The following is a 22,669-nucleotide window of genomic DNA, read 5'->3' as shown; positions in this document are numbered from 1 at the left end:
TTGGTCCATTTCCTTGTGCATGCGCTAACGGACCAATCAATTTCTTTATGCATACGGTTATGCAGCTATGCAAAAAGCCTGTGCCGCGGCTTTTATGGATTTCATGTAAATTGAACTTAAAATTAGCCGCGCATGCGCCAAACAGAACGACATTACTAGTAACGTATGCTCTTTACGAGAAAAAAATCCCAAAAAATCCTGTCCAATCCTACCGGCATAACAAAATGAAGACGCTCGATCACGTTCGATTCAGCACGTGGTATTCGTGATTATTCTGGAAGATCTAAAGATTTTGGAAATTGATCCGATTTGAGAACATTTAAAATATCATTTAGGTAAGATATATTTACTACGGCAATTTGTCGTCTCGTTCTTCACAAAGTTCGACGTTGGATGAAAGAATAGATAGAGAGATACGAGATTAAGTTAAAGCAAATTGGGAATTTTAACTGGTTGCACGGAAATTGAGTCATGCTTCTTCGTTGGATAATTTTTATAATTCTTTGAATCTATCGATTCTCATACACGTGTTAAAAGTTCCATGAATATTCTTGTTCTGATTTCAGTTTCTGTGTTACTGTCTCTGCCAAAAAAGCATTTTCAACTTGAGGTGAAACAAAAATCCAAAAATTCTCAATAGTTAAATAGAGAGATATGTAGGATTATTTCAAAATATTTATTTTTGTAAAAATGGTAGATGTTTGAAAAAAAAGTACAATTTTCAACCAAAAATTTTTATCTTTAAATGTTAATAGCAAAAAAAATGTTCCAATACATCATAAAAATCTTATTCTCTAAATTAAACATCTGAGAGTAATTTATGCAAATTTCAAGTGAATTGGTTAAGAATTATTAAAGTTAGTGTGTACACCAACTTTGAAAACCTTATTTTGAGAAATATGCTTTTAAAGTTTTTAGTACTAATTTTTGGTCATAAGATTATAAATCAGTATTGTACATTTAGTCTGCAATATCTGCGCCATGCAATTATACAAGTAATAATATCTATAGTTATCTGCCAAAATCTATCTTCTCTTTGTTTTTTTATTTAAGCTTTTTTTATCTGCAGAGCTCTGCTGTATGATATCGCTCGAAACAGACCCAATGGCACAGAGAAACAATGCAAAATATTGGTTTTAATGAAATTAAACAGTTGAGATGCAAACTTAAAAATAAACTATAAACTTAAGCAAAAAAATTTTAATTTTTTTTTAACCTCAGGAGTAGCGTCCCCTCTTACATCAGTTTGATATGAGTTACAAAAGATAAAATGTAAAAATTGACTAAAACTTATCTTTCACAAGATTTATTCTTTTCTGCTACAATTTGTCTTTAATTTAATTTTTTTTTTATATATTTAAAATTAATAAAATTAAAATACTAGCAAGTATTAATTGAGAATTTAATTATTGATTAAGTCAGTCTAAGTCAGAGCTGATCAGAGCCATCTTCCATATTTGTTAATATTTTTAAATGTTATTTGATGTTTTTAGAAATATTTTATTGTAGTAAAAAATTTTCTAGGAAAGAAATAATATTTTTTACAGTTATTAACGTATATCAAAAGTAAAGAAGATTGTTTAAAAGAATCAGTGTATCAAGAATACTAAGCATTACAAAATTACAAACGGACAACTTGGTACTACAATTTACTATTTAAAAAAAAAGAAAAAATATTACCTCACTTGTCAGAATATATAATATATTAGACAATGGACAAAAAACAGGAGTCACGATGGATTATGAAAGAGCATGAAAATGTAAGTTTTTTGGGTAACATTAGTGTTGAGAAGTCATTACTTTACCATTATTTTACTATTACTTTATTGTTAATTTTATTTATTTATTTTTTTATAATAATGATTTGGTGGATAATGTTACAATTTTTTATAACAGCATTGATAATGGTAGAATTGAAGAATAGTCAATTTTGACAAGCAGCTTGTTGTCATTATGCATAACGCATTGAAAAAAAAATTGTTAGTTGACCTAATGAGCAAAAGTAATATGTAGTTATATAACAAGTAAAGTTACAAGTTAGTATTTATTAATGAGTAACGCACGAGTTGATTGTCAAAAGTGACTGTTCCAATCCTGGTCTTACTATTATTATTAGAGAAAATTGTAACATTGTGACCAAATTATAAAAAAATATTAAAAGGTAATGATAATTAATAATTGCGTTACTTATTGTAACTCATTTCCCATTTCTGGGTATCACTAAAAGCATTTTACAATATGTATACTTTACAATATGTATACAACATAAATTTGTTTTAACAGTTTGAGGAATATACATATAATACTTCAGACAAATCAACGGCATTGGAGAAACTTGTAAAGGTAATATTTTGTGAAGCAAATAATATATCTTGCATTAATATATACATAGGAAAGGTTGTGGAATACCATTTTCTTTTTTGACAATAACTCAATAAATATTAACGTGACACAATCAACACCAGTTTATTAGCCATAAAGTTCTACCAATAGATAAAAGTTTAGGTATATAGAAAATGAATGTAATTTACAACTTACTGAAGAAGGAAAGAAGGGTACGTTTGTGAAATAGCAGGAGATTGTGGAATATTAACAATTAATGAGACATTTATTTAAAAAAAACAAATTAATGATCTTTCATTACACATTAAATTCAATAATATTATTTGAGATTCACATTCAGGTCTTTAAGTTAAACTAAAGTTAAAAATTTATAATAATAAATTAATTAAAAAGTTAAAAATATGTAATATATACTTCTCAAAATGGAAGGGTCTCAGTAACAAATAATTTTAACAGCTGCTCTTAGAATTCAACGCAAATTTTGACGAAATATTATGATATTCTATCATCCCAGATATATTCCATGACCGCCATCGTTCCTCTATTAATTTGCGTAAGTAAAAATATTTTTTTTTTAATTTTAGAATCTGAAGATAAATATAGTACAAGAACAAGATAGAGAAATAGAATTTGACATAATTGGCTGTCATACTTCGTTAGCTAATGCATTCCGTAGGATTCTTCTGAGTGAAGTACCAACTATGGCTATTGAAAAAGTTTATATTGTAAATAATACCAGCTTGCTCCAAGACGAGATTCTTGCACATAGGTGAGATGAATGAATATTAATGAGTTTTTCAGTTTTTTTCTGAAAATATTTTTTATGCAACAATATTTGTAATTTGCTTTCAAGATTGGGCCTTATACCTCTTCGCGCGGATCCTAGATTATTTGAATATCCTCCAAGCAATGCAAGAGCGGATGATGAAATCAGTGATCAGGACACTCTAAGATATGAGTTAAAGGTCACATGTACTGTGAATCCGCAAGCTCCGAAAAACTCTCATAATCCGGAGGATATGTACAAGAATAGCAAAGGTACTTGACTGGACGTCTTCCTTTTTTCTTATTAATGAAATTATAATTTACACAGAAGTGATCGAATAAAATCAGATGTTTGATAACATCTAACTTCCTAAATAAGATTGAACTTTCAATTTATATTACATGTTAATTTTAAACACAATATAAAATAAAATAAACAACATATAGCTTTCTTTTTACAGTTTATAGTAAGGACATTAAATGGGTGCCAATAGGCCAACAAGGAGAAATGTTTCCACGCGGAGCAGAAGAGTTTGGTGTTCTAGAAAACGACATATTACTATGTAAAATGCGTCCTGGTCATGAGATTCACTTGTTTATGCATGCAATCAAAAGCATCGGCAAAGATCACGCTAAATTTTCTCCTGTGGGTATGTATGAGTTTTGCGAACAAAACATTTTTATTGCAACTCGTATTTTTATACAAATATCGATTTAACAGATTAACAAATATTCTGTTTCTTAAATTTAAAAATTTGTCAAAGTAATTTGTTTTATGTATATTAATATTGCATAACAACAAAAATGTGTTCAGCCACTGCATCATATCGCCTCTTGCCAGCCATTCGACTAACCAAGCCTGTGAGAGATAAAGATGCGGATCTTCTGCAAAGCTGTTTCAGCCCTGGTGTGATAGAAATTGTAGAACAAGAGACAAATACAGGTCAGAAGTACCGCGAGGCACGTGTTAAAAATGCTCGCTATGATAGCTGTTCCAGAAATGTTCATCGTTACGATCAATTAAAGAATTGCGTGGAACTGAGTCGAGTAAAAGATCATTTTATTTGTAAGTACAAATAATTTATAATAGAAATAATAGAAATTATTAAAAAAACTTGAATCAATTAAAGTTTTAAGTCACAGTCATTAAATAGTTTTTTTCTTGAGCGTAAGATGTTGAAAATATTGCTGTTGAAAATACACAACAGCTGGAAAGTTTATATTATATACAAATAAATACACAACTGATTTGTGTATTCTTGATTTCTAGTTACCATAGAGTCTGTAGGAATATTACCACCAGCCGTGTTATTCGCGGAAGCCGTTAAAGTACTCAAGAATAAGTGCAGAACATTTCTCGCGGAGCTAGAAAACGCAGGAACATAAATTTAAGCAAAATGATCTCGGTGAGGCTAACGTCATCAAAAATTTATCAGACAGTTGACCATACGTTTTGTAAACAGTAATAATAAGATCGTTCAAGTAAATCGGTATCAATATATATTAGTTTAGCTATTTATTTTTAATTGAATAATAAAATTATTTTACTTAATCTTTTAAATTACTGCCTTTTATTAATTAATAAAATAACCTAATTAATTATTAAACGTCAATCATAAATGGTCTTTATAATTTACTTATAATTAATTTCTTTATTAGAACTTATCTTAAAACTACCTTAATATTATAAATTTGTGAAAAATCTTATCATTTAATCTTAACTTTTAATCAGTTATATGTATGATTCATATGTGCGTATGTATGTGTATGTGTGTATACACACACGCGCGCGTACAAAAATAAATGATATACATGTATAAATATATATATTATATATATTTATATGTATATGTATATCATTTATTTCGTTTTTCCCCCCCGAATGGGTTCCCACCTTGAAGTGGTGGAGGGGCTTACGGTTACATTCAGGGGCACCCGCTCAGGGGTGTAACTGAGTATAACCAACAAAGAGGAACCCCCCAAGCCAAGGTGTAAGCTTTACCGTGCCGAGGGCTGCATGGCGCAGGGGGAGCTGCGTCGCGAACGGTGCCTCCCGGAAACCGGACGCCCTCCGGGAGTAAGAGTCAAGCCCTGGGCATTCGCGGCTCTGCCTGGGTGAAATCGCGCGACCGCGGTACTCGTGGGAATAAAATGGAATCGAAAAATATAAATACAAACATAGATAAACTTCTTTTAGTTCCTTCAAGGAACGGACAATCACAGAACCTCGCAATGGCGGAATCGGGTCTAATCAAGCCCCGAATTCGCTATAGCGGCGCTGCCAGACGACGGTATAAAAAAATGAAAGAAAGAGGAGAACTATTTGAAAATATCCAAAATTCTCCCTCTCCGATTGTGTCGAGATCGGTGAACAAGGAAGATGCTCCAATTAACAGTCAAAAACGTGTTATGCCGGAGCAGAGTCCTTGCGATTCACCGAACAGTCATCAGAATAAGAAACCCAAGATCACCGACGAAAAGCCGACACATGCCCAAGCGGTGGCAAGAACCAAGATAGCCTTTGTTCCAGAGGGCTATCCTGATAAAAGGCTGAGTGCTGATGAGGGAGGTGTGGTCAAGAAATTGATCAGAGAACGTATTCTCCAACTTCCTGAGGATGCGGTGGTCCCTACCTTTATCGGTACTTGGGAAAGAGATGGCGCAGTTATTTTCAACTGCGCCAACGAAGCCTCAATGGACTGGCTGAAAAGCCTTTCCACTGAAATAAAAGTAGAAGACACTCCTTTGTATGTGCTACCAGCCGATGAGCTACCTAAGCGTCATTGGATAGTAGTGCATTCGGAGGAATCAGATTTAACTGCCGAGGAAGTTATCAAGCTCCTTGACAAACAAAACGTGGGTCTAGTCGCCAAGGAATGGATCATTGTAAAGGGAAGCGAAAGCAAGAGTGTTAAAAGCACCCACTTTGCTGCCTTGATCACTGATTTATCCCTGGAGGGTCTAAAAGCCTGCGGTTACAAGCCTTTCTGCGGACTAGGTCGAGCAACTGTAAAGTTGCTTGAAAAAGGACGTGGAGAGGGTACAGAACAGACCACACATAGGGTAACAGAGACTGTTTAAAAAATAGCAGACTACTACATGTCTGGTGGTACAGATTAAATTGCATCATAGCAAAAGCGCCTCAGCGATTCTAGCTAGGAGCATGGCTATGATGCAGACAGTAACAATTTATCTAAAAGTAGATTAATTTTGATCTTAATTTAACTTAATTTTTATGTTTTTCGAATTCTTAGAACTAGAAAAAGATAAAATGTTAAACCGAGATCAAAATTAATCTACATTAATGGAAATGGACATTAAAATTATGATTAATTGAGACACCATGATTAAAACGCACACTCGGATAAGGATTTATAATTTTAGAACAAGATTGAATCATAAAGAATAAATGTTACAATTCAGATGTCAATTACAGTCATTTAATTGTGAGATCAACTAACTAGTTACTGTTATTTTACAAAGATTCAACCTCAAGTTAAAAGCAAATACATGTGCTGGTAAAAACGGTGTGCATGATCTGTAAATTAATAATTAAAGTTAAAAATTTTGCCCAAATATTTAGGTATGAGTTGCTGGTGTCGGTTGTGGACTATCTCTGAAGTATACATCCTATACTTTTACCAGATTTTTGTAATATTAAGATAATAATAGTAAAATTTAAAGTAATTGTGATTTATACACCAAAATATGAGATCAGTGTACAAAAAATATATTAAAGATTATAATGCCCACAAAAAATTGCTTTTATATTATTTATATCATGTATCATGTTGATCTTTTGAGGAAAACTATTAAAATGCAAATGTGTAATAAGAAAAACGAATTTAAAAAATCAAGCGTAAAAATAAAATTTTAAATTTTATAGCTTTTAACGAGATTTTAATGTAATTTTATTTTATATTGAATTCTTGTACTTTTTTTTTCATGAGTTCTTGTTCTAACAGATTCCTGCAATTAGCATTTAATTATAATTAATCAAAATTCTTTATTTGTATGATTCATGAATTTATAATAACTGTCACTTCTCGCCTTTGATACATAGATAATAGAAACATGCAAAAGTTACGTAAATATATGAAATATCGTTATTCTCACTTTTCTTCTATAGTAATACAATATTTTTACACTAAAAAGCGGAAACAAAAGTATAGTAATATAAGTAAAATTAGCTTTATCACACTACATTATTTACAACTCAATTAAGAGCATTTACGCTTAATATAACAGTAATTATCACTGAAAAATTCTACTTATTACCCTAATTATTGTGCATTATTACAAATATCCACTTCAAAATTAAGGAAATTGTAGATTAACCACATATCAATTATTGTCGCTATTTAATATTTTTATTAATCTGAAATTTGATACATTTGAATATTTAATTAATAAAATAATGAATTAATATAAAAAAAAATTAATAAAATCACCGCTAGAATTAATTAAATGAAGTGTTCCATGATCGTCAAAAACATGCTGCCGTTGCAAAGGAATGTGTACTCGAGCACATTATTGATACATCTACAGTGAAATATGAAACACTGTAAATGCAGTTCAGCCGGTGTTTTCCATATCTTGACGACGATTCTGTTATCATTACAACCTTGTTGCACAGATATATGACAACTTAAAAGCTACACAACTATTATTTGAACGATAATTGACGATTTATCTCTAAATGTTACATATGATTTGGTGGTTATTAAAAATGAGAAAATTAGAAGACAGCGCGGAAAGAATTAAGTGCAAGTGGAACGAGCAGTTTAATATGCAGACTAGTATTAAACTATTTCGAAGATCAAGAAATTTATGTATTAAAGATTAAAGAATTGAAATCAAGAAAAGGTTAATAGTGCAGCAAACACCAATTTACATTTATATAAATGTCAATTGTAATTTCCTACTCAACAACATGTAACTGTTATATAACACGCTCGTTATTTATATAAATTGTAACATGGTGTTTACTGGTAACAATTATAGCAAATTTTGCTACTCGATTAATGATAAGTTTCATGGATGATTTTATATCAAAGTTGAGTAGTTAAAAAGTTAATAACTTAACTTAAGTAATTTTTAATGATTTAATGTTTAACTTTAGTTACTTTTTAAACAAACTTTATTTACTTTTTCCCAAGTTAAAAATTTATATTAAAGAAGCCAAATTAAAAGAAAAAATGTTCCAACTTTGATAATACGTTCCAACATAATATTAAATTAACAATGTAATACTGAAGCTAAAAAGCATCTATAAGATCTTTCCATCTCGAAAAACTAACGAATTTGCAACAGAATTAAGAAAAGAAATGAATATTCTATACATAATTGTAAGTCAAATTATGGTTTGTAAAATACAATTTTTTTTATTTGTAATTTAATATACAAATAGAATTCTGTCGCAAATTATACATAGATCGTGTAAAGCCCACTTTACACGATCTATATATATATATGTATATTAATTAATCAAAATTGAAATTCTCGATCAATCGAACCGTGGCGGATCGGTCCCACCATTTCCAAGTAGCTAATCAGTCGATTAAATTTAAATTAACACTAATCAGCTGTAAAACTTGAAATTGATTGTATTATCTTGTTTTCTTGTCCATTTTCTACAACTTGTAATTTATATAAATTAAATATTAAAATATACTTTAAATTAATAATTTTTTAATTAAAATTATTAAAAAATTTAAGATAGGGACTATCAGTTAAAAATTTTGCAGTTGGCAATTCACGAATTTAATCGACCGATTAAACTAATCGGAATTTGTGAGAGCGGAGATCAAACTTGAACGTGATTGGTCGAAATCTACTCCGATCCTCAATGCGCGCTCCGATAGGGGCTCGCGTCGCTGCGTACGATGATGCTGCGAAAAAATGCGGAAAACGTAAAAGAAAAAAAAGGAGAGGAATGTCCGATTCGATTACGCGGTGACCGTACATCCCGTTGACACGCGTGACGCGTGACGCGCCGAGAGTGAGTATTCGAGGCTCGCGAATTGATCGGCCGGAACGCCGCGTCGCTTCGCAGGCGTCTCGACGTGTCGCGTCGCTATGTCGGACGTCGCCGCCGGCGCGTCTGACACTAGAAAACGTTGCGTCAGCCCGCGCTAACGAGGCCGCCGTCGCCGTCGTCGTCGCCGTCGCCGTCGTCGTCGCCGTCGTCGTCGCCGCCGACGCCGCTGCCGCGCGGAGAGTCGCACGCCTCTCGCCGCAGCAACAGCTGGGCAGCGATGGGGTTAGGCTTCCGATGGCGCCTCGTGTTCATACTGCTCCTCGGTCTGCTACTCTGGCAGACCTCGAAGATCTGGCTCACGTTCCTGCAGGACGGCCCTGCCACGCCAGGTATCGAAAACACACCGCACGCTCTTTCTCTCTCTCCGCGAGTCACGCGTCACACCTGTAGTGGCTGTAGTCGTCGCACCTGCCGCCGGAGAGACGATCGACAGCCTGTCGCGCGCGCTTGTCTCCACCTTTTCGCGAGTTCGATTTTTTTTCCGCGCGACGGACGTCAGCGGCGCGCGTTGATCCTCGCTGACGTTTCACGAGAAATCGTTGTCGATCAGTGAATTTTAACGCTCCTGAAAATCATATTTTCCGGAAAATCGACGAATCGATCGTTACATTCGCAATGATACGCACTGGCTCCATATCGTAGGTGCTTTTTTTTTTCAACGGTTTAATAACGGCATACTTTGATGGAAGTCGCAACTTGATGATATTTCTGGTCGGATTCTTGTGTTTCAGCGATTACTCGCGCAATTTGCTGAGCGCATCGTTATCTGATAATACTTTTGAAACGGCCTCGATCTCTTTTCATTCGACGCGTGAACGTAACAAGCAATCTCCGATTTGTTGAGCTTTGATGAGAAACAGTTTGAATGTAACATCTGTCAAGTCACAGTCGCCGAGAGCTCCGATAATCGATTGCGGGAATCCTCGCGATCGGAGCTTCGGAGGTTCAGCAATCGCGATTCAACATTTCATTGTACGCACCAAGAATCGGCAAAAAAATCGATGTAATAGAAGCGTAACGGATTGGAAAAATCATTGTACTGTACACGATGATCATACGGTTCGTATTGACGAACAAAAAAAAAACGAATTTGCCATTTATCAGTGTCTACGTCACAAGATAAGCAATTCACGGAATTGCGGTTTCCTGTCAGAAATTATATGTAAAAAAAACTCACGATGTTTCCTCTTGCGTAAAATTATCCCGGATACCATGGACTTGAGGTAATCGTATTTTGTTTTAATAATGATAGACTGATTATTAAAAATTAAAGAATGTACTGTAATTTATATACAATAAATATCATTTATACTTTATATTTTTAAATCAAGATTAATGAAATTGCTAACTTCAATCGTGCTATCACAGATGTTTTTAGAATAATAGAATTTTATGTAAAATTTAAAATTTTTATAAAAATTTACGACTTCTCGCGAAAAATAATCCCAGATAATCGAAGTAATAATTGTTCATTTAATAAGTAATAAAAATAGAATATTAAAAATTGGAGAATCTTGAAAATACTAAAATTTATTTTTTTTATAATTTATACATTTGTATGCACACGTGTCATTTATAAAAAAAAATGTACTATTTTTCACGAAAAATAATCTCAAATAACGATTCTCGATTTAAGGTCAGATATTCCATCTTCGGATAAACTATGTGGTAAATTATTTAATGAATGTCTGTCTACACACGTATACACACACGCACACACACACACACACACACACACACACACACACACACACACACACACAATCATATAATGGATGTGTAAACACAGACATTTATCCATTAGATAAATTGCCGTATAGTTTATCCGAAGATGAAACAACCAACCTTTTATATTAATAAAAATGAAATCCTAAACATTGAAGAATTCTGAAAACATAATTTATATTCTCAGTCATATTTTCAAAATTAATCAGAATTAATGAAAGATGAATATAAATATTTTCTAATAGTGCCGTCTTAAACGTCTCTCGAATACTGAAATTTTATATAGAAAATTGTAAAAAAAAATTTAAATTTCTCTCGCAAAAGATAATTCTAGACGATTGTTTTTATATGAACGTTTTTTAACTTCGTTGATTTTTTTCTCAACTTTATTTATTTAGAACTTCAAGTGGACCAAGCGGCGACACCATTGAGTGAAAAGGATGACCCGGCTTCTCAGAAAGTGCACGTGGCTGTGTATTACGAAGCGTTGTGCCCGGACTCGCGCAGTTTCATTTTAAAGCAATTAGGTCCAACGTATCAGACACTCTCGACAAACATAGAGGTTGAACTGGTGCCGTATGGTAAGGCGACGGTAAGAAAATTCGTCGTGATCAATTCCTATTGCTGTTATTTAATTATATTGCATTATGTTGTCAAATTAGAATAGAATTTTATTTCGTTCGCTTACAAAGCCGAAAAAGAGTTATATTGTTATGTCAATGTGACTAAACAGAGTTGGAAAGTAACGCATTACTTGTAACGTCGTTACCATTACTTTTTGTTTGTAACGATTCCACAGCTGGAGATGTAAATGACGGGGAAAAAAGTAGAAACTTTTCCTCGCGCGAGTAAAAAACTTCTCAAGGCCAGAGCAAAAAACTGTTATACTGAGTTTTTTTACACAAAGTTTCTAGTTCTCTTCTATTTACATCTATACATAACAGCACAGAATATAACTTTTCTGTCTTGTTGCAGAAACATTGCAAAGTTGCTGCAACATTGAAATATTCTGTACTGTATGAGATCGTTATTTTTTTTCTATCTATAACGGTAAACGTCGTTACACTTTTACAGCAACGGTTTCTACGGCAACGAATTTTATCGTTGCTTTACAAATGTGTACATGCTTGGACTATGTTGCGATTAGCCAAAACTATTTGTTTCTCATTGAACTGATCGAATAGTGACTTAGACAATTAGATACCACTCTAAAATAAAAGATCAAAATTTAATGAATATAACGGTAACAAGTTACTTTTATAAAGTAACATTTCCAACCCTGTGACTAAATATACCGCGAGGAAGAAATCGTCAATCAAGACAATTAGATCAGTGGATCAAGTTAAACGGCGAGCTTCCTCAAGTTACATGTTCGATTTCCAACACAGACGACAAAGCGGCACGATGAGTACCAGTTCACATGCCAGCACGGACCGATCGAGTGTCAGGCGAACATCATACACGCTTGCTCCATCGACGTCATTAAGGACCCATCGGTACAATTGCAATTTGTGTCTTGCATGATCGAGAATAACATTGACCCGGTAGGGATAATGAATATGTGCGCCAAACGAATACCCGTCGACCTGGAATCTATAAAGAAATGTTCGAACACGGAAAAGGGGAGGAGCCTTTTGGCAAAGTACGGCGAAATGACAAATTCTCTCACGCCGCGGGTGTCTTTCATACCGACGATTACTCTCGACAGGGTGAGTGTCGCTTCGTGACGCTAAATAAAACATAATGCAACGATATACGTCGTACTGAACGCGTGATATGCTCTTTTTCCAGAGTTCTGAAAACCAGGTGAAGATATTGAAAAATTTGCTGAAGGAGGTGTGCCTGCATTTCAAAGTGACACCAAAAGAGTGTAAATCGTGAGAGCACGCATCGTCCGCCGCTAGCAAAGCATATCTGCGTAATCATCGAATTTTTGTTATTATATTACACAAGTTTAAAAAAATATACGAAAAATACAGTATTTTTTAAAAAAAAAGAAAAGATTGTTGCCCCGTTTTTTTTCGACAAGACAGCATGCTGGTAAATTCGTTAATCGCTGGAGCGTAATCGGACGAAAATAATACGCAATTTATCTCTCAATGTATGCGCGTAATTGCACAGAATGACGCAGTTGTGTAAGATTCATCAGCAGCATGTGTCATAAGAGATATCCCGCACTTTTTTTGCTCACCAGTTGTTTTCTTTTGTTCAAATATACTTTTTTTCGGGGAGATAAAATCGCTTGTATTATAGATAAACACCAGTTTGCTCCCATATAAGTATATAGGAACAATTTATTAACTTAATATCAACACTTTATACAAACTGTGCCGCTTTATTTATGTACGACAAGAAGTGAAGAACGCCTTTGAGATACGGCAGAGAATATACTTACATACACTAGAAACAATTTTCGAATTAGAAGTCTCAAAAATCAAGGAGCGTTAAAATCATTTAACTACAATCGTTCAAAGTAATAAAAAAAAAGAGCTCTGAGTCTATGCTCGAAATAATTCAATAATAAAAGAATCTCCTCATTTTGCAACGTACAACGTTCTCACCTTGTTTATAGCGCAACGTACTTGCTCGTTTTAAAAATTGCGATTAGCATAATCGAACGAAAACTCACTTCGTCGATCAATTTCACGTTCGTATGTACACATCGAAATAAATACAACGTTCGATAGAAGCAGGATCGTGTCTTGGTACCTCCGCAAATACGGTATAAACGATTTTTTTTAAGAACAACAACGTGTATTTCAATAACAAAGATCGAGGGGACGCTAAAATTAAATATTAGAAGAGCTAACGCTTCAATATTATTCGGTAAAGATTTGGCATTGCCTCGATGTTAACGTTCACAACAAGAGCTTCCATGCGCCACTCTTTCTTTCTCTCTCGCTCTCTATCTATCCTCGGCGCGCGAAAATTCTTTCAATAAATAGATTTTGCGATACGGATATAAAATTACTATTATATTAAATACTGGAATAGAGTCTTTGTAACGTAAGAGACTTAATCGCTAGGTATCGGTGTTCGATGAAACGAAGCGGATTTGGAAGCATTTAGATACAGATGCCTGTCGAATACTAACGACCACTTTTACAAAACGAGTGTGTTGTTGACAATTCTTTTTCATTCTTAATAAAGTATAAGTGTGGAAATATACCTCGGACACAGAATAACCACAGTTTACAAATAGACCCAATGTGTGCTTCTTTTTTCCCTCCCCCTATTTTTCTTCGGATGTTTAAACGGGGAGCGAGATTTCCTAATTACAATTAATACCGTACTTTCTTGTAACCTATATCTATTCTTCTCAAAAAGTTTTTCGAGGGTAGCGAGAAAAGTCAGAGATATGTAAAGTGGATCCTGTTCACAGAGACACAATGAAATATTCTCATAGCAAAGTATCTAGATGCCATCGAACACAAAAAGAGATGATTTGCTGAAACGAGAGGTCCATTAGTAATGAAGGAAACAAATCGAACTGTGACCTAAAAATGAGGATACATTTATTTTGTCTTTTTTACTTTTTTTATCTTTTTTTTACTTATTTTTTTGTTTAATGATCAATGCGATCTAGGTCACCAGAAATACAAGTACTTCTCATTTTGTTCACTTCAATATTAAATAATAAAGGACTGTGGAGGAATTATCTCTTTCATCTTTTTTTGTTTTAATTTCTTCGTAAATTATTTTTTATATATATATATATATATTACATATATATTATGACTGAACCACCGACACGCATGATGTTTACGCTGTACGGCATTTATGTTCTTTGCTCTCGAGTTCTTAAGTAACATTATATTGTACGGATCGCACAAAAATCACACCAGTTTCTCCGGTCTGGTTGGCTCCGTTTTTACGAGACTGGCACGCACCCCTGGGCGAAGAAAAGTAATGCACCGATCTCACTGTGGTCTTTACTTCCTTTAATCCCCCATCCCTATTTTATTTCTCCATAGATTTACATATCAACAAAAGTGGTGTCGACGTTATTTCTCCTTTTTTTTCACTTTTTTTGTATCTTTTTTGCGCGCATGTATGTAAGGCTTTCCTTAGAGTGGAAGGCAAGTTTACAAATAGGAGATTAAAATGGAACTGGAGGCAAAACGCACTTCGTGAATATAATATTATAGTGTTTCTCTTTTTTTTTGCTCTGTGTATAATCTTTCGTGTGTATAGTTTCTCGCGTAAGTATAGTTCGTAAAACGTACGTGTACGTGTGAGTCCCGTGTGCACGAGCACGAGAGGCTAGATGATGTTGATTGAAAGCGTAAGGAAGAGACTTTTTTTTTCTTTTTTTTCAAATAGGAATGTCGAGACTTCGGATCCTGGAGCTTTCTAACGATCGCGTCGCGACTCGTCCGCGTTCGCACGACGAGATCATATCTCGTCCCGCGAGACGCGACGCGCGCGAAAGCACTAGGTCTGAGCTCCTCGAAGCTCCTCCTCCAATTCTTTCCTCTATTTCATCTCGCTCTCTTTCTCTTTTTTTTAGAAATTTTCTCGCTCGTTACTTATATAAATTAAGTTATTCGTTTGTGAGGCATCGAGGGGTCCAGCACAGCTTTTGCATTTAAAGTCGTCATCAATAACCCAGAGGCCGAAGCGCATCGTATTTATATTCTCTCTCTCTCTCTCGTTCGCTCTCTTTCTCTCTTTGTCTGGAAAACGATCGGTCCAGGCCGAATTCTCTCTCACAGAGACAAACAAACATTTGTACATGTGCATGCATTTTTAACGGTAGAGACATCATCATCTATTTAGCAGCTACATATCCTAATGTCATCATTCACTATACACGTATCTCGTTTATTAAAAAAATGAACGAAGGAATTCTCGAGATGAATCTTTCTCTCTCGATTGGCAAATAAATCTTTGCTGCTTTTAATATTATCTTACATCGGATTTATACTTTGTCCCTTAACACACACGTTTCCTCTCCCTTTGTAAAAAGAAATTACAATTCTTCGACATGCCTTTCTCATAAAAAAACTTCCGAGGAAATGAAGGACAAGGGCAAAGGCGAGGGGAGGGGGAAGTGGTGCCGGAGGACGCGACAAGAGGAGAGGGAAGGGCAGGGGGCAGTCGAGAAAGAGAGGAAAGTGGAAAATGCACTTTTTTTTTTCTTTGTCGTTGGTGCACATGCGCGCGCAATTGTGGCGTCTTCGCGTTATATCTCACTTCCAAACTTGCTTTATCCAATGGAAATAAGACATCCGAGTGAATGTGTATGTGTGTGTACGTGTATACTCTTCGAGCGTGTTGCGTTCGTATCGTGTATCGGTGTGACGAGTTGTTATTGTTATGTGTGTACGTGTACACGCGTAAATATTTGTGTTTTGAGAGATAATGATTTTAGTGGTATAACTCTTTAATTAAACAATTAATTGCCCTGTATTACTTATCGTTAAACGATGATTTTTTTTAACGCGGTATCGGACGTTGACTCTTCGCGCTTTTATAGACATCTTCGTATCCTGATACAAGATCACTTTCTGGTTGATTCTCGTTTTGTTACATATGTTTTTTTTCTCTGTTTCTTGATTTATTTAATACGTCAACACCACTCCGAGTCGCGAGTTCTTCCGTTACACAGGTTGCATTCACTTTGATGTCATCATTGTGACGAATTCTGGAAAATACAATGGAAAAAATGTCACATTAGTATGCATTAGTTTACGTTATGCCTAAGCTAGCAAAATATGACGCTTTCGCTAAAATGCAAAGTTAACTGCTGTGAGATATCTCTTATCATAACGTCAAAAGTGAAGAAAATTACATGTGAATCAAGTGCGTAATCTGTTTTATTAAGATTCACATTAATTTGCAAAATTACAATGATTTCGTCGACGAAGTCATTTACGTGAATGTAACAATTGCTCGCGTACATATCATTGAACATTTCATTCGCTTTTCACGTCACAATTCAAGGTATCTGTACGACAGAAATTTTAATTAAATTTATAGATTAAATACATTACAGTAGCTATTAATCTTTCAATAACGTATCGCAAAATGACGTACACTTGAAGGACTCTACAAGCGATACCTCGACAATCTTATTTTACGCTAATTAACAGATCAAGCAATGCAATACCTTCATAATTAACTTGGCCGTCGCCGTCGATATCGGCCTCCCGTATCATTTCATCAACTTCCTCATCAGTGAGTTTCTCGCCCAGATTTGTCATGACGTGTCTAAGTTCCGCCGCGGATATGAAACCATTTCCATCCTTATCGAACACTCTGAAGGCCTCTCTAATCTCTTCCTCGCTATCCGTGTCCTTCATTTTACGCGCCATCATGGTCAAGAACTCCGGGAAGTCGATTGTGCCGTTACCTAGAATTTTAGAATTTTTACAACATCGATTCTATCGAGTTCATTACTTTCTTACTTTAATACGTAAAAAAAAAGATACAATGAAATTAGTAGGAAAGTTTGAGTATGCTTGGAATGAAAAAAATAACTTGTTCCAAAAATATTAAGAGTGATATTTTCGTCAGAAATAAACAATCGTAAGCGAAAACAAAAAAAAAATCGATTTATATGCACAAATTCATAATGCAAATTACACAATTTGCATGCAATTTGCAGGAAGTTACATAAGATAAGATAAATACCATCTGCGTCTACTTCGTTAATCATGTCCTGTAATTCGGCTTCTGTGGGATTTTGACCAAGGGACCGCATGACCGTGCCCAATTCTTTGGTGGTTATAGTACCATCGCCGTCTTTATCGAATAGCGAGAACGCCTCTTTAAACTCTGCGATCTGTTCCTCTGTGAGCTGGTCAGCCTTTAAATAACAAAAAACGGCACGTTTAGCTCTTTGAATATTAAATGAGTTACAAATGTACAACCAATACGTCTCAAAATAATTAAATGCGTAAAATAATTATTGCTTAAGTAAATATGAATTTTTAAATACTGTATCTTAATCCTAAATTTAATCATCAAAACATTTTTCGCAGACGGCAGTTTACGGTCATCCAAATGTTAAGCAAGACAATTAAATTGCTTTGAAAAAGTAACACACAACAAAAATTAGTATCAAATCGACAATTCATTGTTTCATGTATAATTAAGAATATAAAATCTTGTTGAAAAAATTAATTACATATAATTACACAAACAAACAAAATTTTTTCATATAATATCCATTGTCATCAACGTAGATTAACTTTGATTTTAGTTTAATTTACTCTATCCTTTTCTAGTTCTAGAAATGAGAAAAAGATAAAGAGTAAGTTAAACTAATTGTGAGATCAAAGTTAATCTACACTAATGAAAACGGACATATGCAAATTATGTCCGTTTAATCAAATTCTTTCAAGATTTTATATTCTTACTATATATATATATATATATATATATATATATATATATATATATATATAAAACAATGAATTTTTAATTTAATATTAATTTCTGTGCAATCAATTTTTGTCGAAATTGAGATATTTGAAAAAAATTAAGTATCTACCTTTCCTAACACCTTAATTTTGACAGAAATTGGCCTGTGTTATTTTTCAAATCATCAATTCAATTTCCAGAGAATCATTGAGACGCACGCTCAATCCTCTTCTTAGTTAACGTAACAAAAACAAGATAATTACTCTCCGACTTTGCTGTCGGGATTATCACCGGAAATCTCCGTGATTGCACAAGTTTCGTAAACGTCTCTTCGCGGCGAAACGCGCCGAATAATGCGCGGGATGCCACGATAATGCCGGCAGAAATAGCACGATGATGCATTCGTGCGGTTTAATTACCGCCGCATAAATAAGGAATTCTCGGGCTTCGTTCAAGAATCCCGTTGAATATTAATGAGGTAACCGCGCGTTCGCGTAATTCATCGCAAACGCGCCGCGTTTCGCGAAGATGATACGCGCGTATCATCATCATCAACATCATTATCATCATCAACAACCCGTGTGGCTATACATCACGCGCGCGTGGGGCAAAAATAAATTTTGATTCTTCTCCAAAAGTGCGTGCGCGTATTTAACGCAAGAATCTTTATTGTAACGAGAAACTGTCATGGCGATTCTTTCTTCTTCATTTATTTTTTTTTTAATCAAACCAAATCAATCGACTTCGGAGAGAACGCACGCGGGTTGTTTCGCTCGTAAATTCGCAGACCGGATATAAATCGCGAGGCGGCGGCGGTAGCGGCTCTTAAAAACGTCTCCGGAAAATTGTGACAACGCGGGACCTTTAGAAGTAACGTGGAGCGAGCTATTCTCGGACGTTAATTACAGACAGGTGCTGATTTAGCACTCGTTTGCCGCAAAGTTGAAGCAAAGTGGTCATACGGCGTATCGATTTCTCGGCGCGCGGCAGTCGTAAATCGTGAACCATCGCGAAGCTCGAGGAGCAAGACTTTATTGCACACGTTTTTCCCAGAGCTATCTTTATCACCGTCGTTTCTCGGTAAATTTCGAGGGCACGCGATAAGTATCGCGAAAACGTGTGCAGTTATAGTCTCTAATTAGTCAGTAGTTAAAATCGTCGTTGAGGATTCCGAGTTTTCCGACGGAAATGTGGAAATTCCATTCGAGGGACGTAAGGGAAAATCGCCTGCTCCGCGCGCAGTGAAGATAACCTCACTTTTCGAGATTGCGTCGCGCGAGGAAATATGGCTCCGGCGGCCGCGTCGCGTCGGGCAGGGCGAGTTTTCACGTTTGTGGGAAGGGAAGGGCCGCGCGGCAACGGACGAAATACGAATCGCGTCGGACGTCGCCACGACGAGAGACAGAGAAAACGGCCCGTCGGAGACGTGGGGGGGGGGACGGGAGAAAGAAGCGAAGCTGGCGTAACGGGTTACGGCGGGCGTGCAGGGAACGTAAAAGGAGCGACGGCGAGGGAGCGCGAAAATCAATAGTCGAGCAACGAGATGTATCGCCCGTAACGTTTGATCGCCAAACGGGATCGAGGCGCGATATATCGTGTCGCACGCATCGCGTGAAAAAAAGCAGAGAAAGAGAGAGAAAAAAAGGAAAAATAGGAGCGGAGATATACACGCGGTACGCACGCGTTAGAGCCGGCAGCGCCCTTAAAGATGAGTATCGGGTAACCCGTATGGATTATGCAAAAGGAGCGGTTGGGCGTTCGTGTCCGCTCGCTCGCTCTGCTCGTATATTTCGTGCTCCGATAGATATCTATCTCCGCCCGCGATCGAAGTAAAAGAAGAGATCCCGGCGCGTGATAACGACGGCGACGGCGACGGCGACGGCGACGGCGACGTCGCCGCCACATCGTCGCCGAGGTCGCGGAGCGACGACGAGAGTGGACAACGCGTCATCGATCGAGAATGACGCGAAGGATCGGCGGATATAGTCCTTTCATCGACTGGGAAGGATAGGCAGAAAAAGGTCTGCTCCGTTCGTCCGTAAATGCGATTCCAAGCGCTTCAAAGACGGGAACGAAAAATTTTGCAAACTGACCGATTGAAAAATGCATTTATAACGTCAGGCTGGCGTTCTAGATTTTTCAATTAGAAAAGAAAAAAAATGTGAATGTATGAACGTAAAGCCATTTCGTCGCGACAAGTGCAGAAAGTGCAGCTGCGTGCGGATCGCAGGGATAGGCAAGTTGGCGGCGGCGCGGCATTTCGATCTCGGGCGCGAAGGCCGTGAATTTAGCAACGTACGAACGAACGAGTAAACGAACGAACGAACGAACGAACGAACAGACGGACGGACGGAAGAAGGGAGGAGCGGACGGAGGAAGGGACGGACGAACACGGACAGACGGACGGACGAGTGGCGAGAAGATAACCGTCGCGCGGCGCCCGTCGATTATCTCGACGAGTCCAAGAGGGCACGCGATTGCAGGAGCGAGCGACGACGGCAACGTCAAGCGGAGCGACGCGGCGGGCGTGCGAGAAGCGGCGAAATTAGCTTCGCTCCGCTTCGCGGCGAGCCGTCGTCGCCCACCTGTCTCGTTCCCCGTAACGTACGGCCGGCTGCTAGCCGGTCGTAAACTCGAGAGATACGCCCGAGAAACTCGCGCGAGATCCGTAGTATAGAAATACCCGCGTTCCTTCGCGAATATTTCGTAGAACGACACGAGAGGGAAAAGAAAGGTCGGAGCATTTTCGACAGCCTCTCTCTCTCTCTGTCTTTTTCTATCTATCTTCGCTCACGCTCTGCATGTCTCTCTCTCTCTCTCTCTGTCTTTCTCCCTACACAGCGACAATCGATCGGCAGTTACTTCCGCTCGCGCGGATGCAGATTTTCCTCGTTGCGGCGGAAGAAACTCGGCATGGAGGAGCACGGAGAAGTATAGACGGCCATGCCGGATCGATAATCGCGGGGAGTCGGGGCAGTCTCCGGGGCGGCATGAGCGAAGTACGCTTCGACCGACGAGGCTGACAATGAACGGTGGACGAAGAGAGGGAGAAGGATGTATAGATAGCAAGAAAAAGAAAGACAGAGAGAGAAAGAGAGAGAACGAGGCTCCCGCCGATCCTTCCAGAAAAGGAAATCCGTTCTGCCGGCGGGATACGAATGGCGAAAAATGGAACGTGGCGGACGAGGGCGAGTTCAAACGCGTAACCTCGCACCCGCAAATTGCGCATCTCGTTAACGGTTTACGCTCGTCGCACGTGCGCTCGGCGACGCGTCAATGCGGCGAGAGACAGAGAGCACAGCTCTCGGCCGTATCAGCGACGGCAACGACGGTTGACGACGACGATGATGATGATGATGATTATGATTATGATGACGACGACGAGTTTACGCGTACAGCAAACGCGAGAAACGAGGCACGTAACGTCACGCGCGGCGTAATTTTCGCGTTCATCTCGAGTCGCGACACCAGACGATCAAGTACTTACCATCGTGGCCCTTCTTTTTTTTTCACGTCCCGGTCACGCACGAGAAGGCTCGACCCGCGTTAACACACGCGTTTACCCCGCACACTGGAGACAACAAGAGTGTGTATTCTCAATCACAACCTCCGACACGTCGGTCGGTCGATTGGTTGGCTGGCTGGCTGGCTGGTTGGTCGCTCGCTCGCTCGTTCGTGAGATACAAACGGCTCACCGCGTTCGGGAGAATCAACTTCCTTGTAACGTGCACGAGCGCGGACCAACAGACACGCAGTAACGACGGCGGGCAACACCGAGTCCGGCGAGAAACGCACTCGGGACAGCAATGGAGTCCACCGTGTCTTTCTCGGTCTGCGAGGCTCTCCGTGGGCCGCTGCTGGTTTCGCAGCCCGGATATCACTACGCCGTCCCCTCACGGGCTGCGCGACGGCCAATCGGCGCGCGCCGCCGCGCCGGCGGGGCGTGGGGAGGACAGAGCGCGCGGCGGCCGCCTACGCGGCCGCGAGCTAGGCCCGCGCGCGCCGCGCGGCCTCCCCCGTATATTGCCGAAAGGTGCGGAAAAAAAGGCCCGTGGCGGTTTTAATCGCTCGCGGACGGCGCGAGCTGCGAAGGAAAGAGCGAGAGAGAGAGGGAGAGAGCGTGATAGCGCGCGATCCGCCGCGCGAGATGAGGCGAGAATGCGCCGCGGCGCGCCGCGCCGCGCCGCGCGACGACGTGGCCGCGGACCGCGGGCCGGCACGGCGTACCCGCGACCGCCCCGTATAACAAATCCGTTTTACACGGCGGGGTGGGTGCGGTCGTGTTTACAGGACGAGTCCGGGCGAACTAACCGGGCCTGTGATTGGCCGGCGCGCACCTGCAATGCGTCAGGCAGCCGCGCGGACTGTGCCGTGTCGCGCCGGCTACCGGGTCAAAGCCGGGCTTCCCTGCCTGCCGCTCTGCGAGAG

General features: G+C 38.2%; 4 protein-coding genes across 5 annotated transcripts; 3 read left to right on the top strand and 1 right to left on the bottom strand.

The window, feature by feature from the left end:
• Positions 1 to 151: 151 nt before the first annotated feature.
• On the top strand, positions 152 to 4,669 carry LOC105203619 (DNA-directed RNA polymerases I and III subunit RPAC1). 2 transcript variants are annotated; one of them, XM_026134192.2, is made up of 9 exons: positions 152 to 335; positions 567 to 610; positions 1,548 to 1,760; positions 2,284 to 2,343; positions 2,928 to 3,112; positions 3,197 to 3,381; positions 3,570 to 3,758; positions 3,923 to 4,174; positions 4,379 to 4,669. In XM_026134192.2, exons 3-9 carry the CDS (start codon positions 1,713 to 1,715, stop codon positions 4,492 to 4,494), a joined length of 1,035 nt encoding a protein of 344 aa, XP_025989977.1. In that variant the 5' UTR covers positions 152 to 335; positions 567 to 610; positions 1,548 to 1,712; the 3' UTR covers positions 4,495 to 4,669. The 2 variants fall into 2 exon arrangements, with proteins under 2 accessions (XP_025989977.1, XP_011170765.1); XM_011172463.3 differs by lacking the exon at positions 567 to 610.
• Positions 4,670 to 4,964: 295 nt separating this feature from the next.
• On the top strand, positions 4,965 to 6,979 carry LOC105203618. The gene is made up of 2 exons (XM_039454167.1): positions 4,965 to 6,295; positions 6,399 to 6,979. Exon 1 carries the CDS (start codon positions 5,260 to 5,262, stop codon positions 6,187 to 6,189), a length of 930 nt encoding a protein of 309 aa, XP_039310101.1. The 5' UTR covers positions 4,965 to 5,259; the 3' UTR covers positions 6,190 to 6,295; positions 6,399 to 6,979.
• A 1,911-nt stretch (positions 6,980 to 8,890) lies between these two features.
• On the top strand, positions 8,891 to 14,478 carry LOC105203617 (GILT-like protein C02D5.2). The gene is made up of 4 exons (XM_011172460.3): positions 8,891 to 9,477; positions 11,272 to 11,465; positions 12,262 to 12,582; positions 12,665 to 14,478. Exons 1-4 carry the CDS (start codon positions 9,366 to 9,368, stop codon positions 12,752 to 12,754), a joined length of 717 nt encoding a protein of 238 aa, XP_011170762.1. The 5' UTR covers positions 8,891 to 9,365; the 3' UTR covers positions 12,755 to 14,478.
• A 420-nt stretch (positions 14,479 to 14,898) lies between these two features.
• On the bottom strand, positions 14,899 to 22,092 carry LOC105203669 (calmodulin). Its single transcript, XM_026134222.2, has 4 exons — positions 21,729 to 22,092; positions 17,510 to 17,684; positions 16,986 to 17,228; positions 14,899 to 16,520 (listed from the first exon to the last, which is right to left on the bottom strand). The coding sequence occupies exons 1-4, from the start codon at positions 21,729 to 21,731 to the stop codon at positions 16,492 to 16,494; spliced, it is 450 nt and encodes a 149-aa protein (XP_025990007.1). The 5' UTR covers positions 21,732 to 22,092; the 3' UTR covers positions 14,899 to 16,491.
• Between the last annotated feature and the right edge of the window lie 577 nt (positions 22,093 to 22,669).

This window comes from Solenopsis invicta, chromosome 1, assembly GCF_016802725.1.
Source record: "Solenopsis invicta isolate M01_SB chromosome 1, UNIL_Sinv_3.0, whole genome shotgun sequence".
Lineage (NCBI taxonomy): Eukaryota > Metazoa > Arthropoda > Insecta > Hymenoptera > Formicidae > Solenopsis > Solenopsis invicta.
The sequence above is the reverse complement of the archived record's forward strand: the minus strand, read 5'-3'. Positions and strand labels throughout refer to the sequence as shown.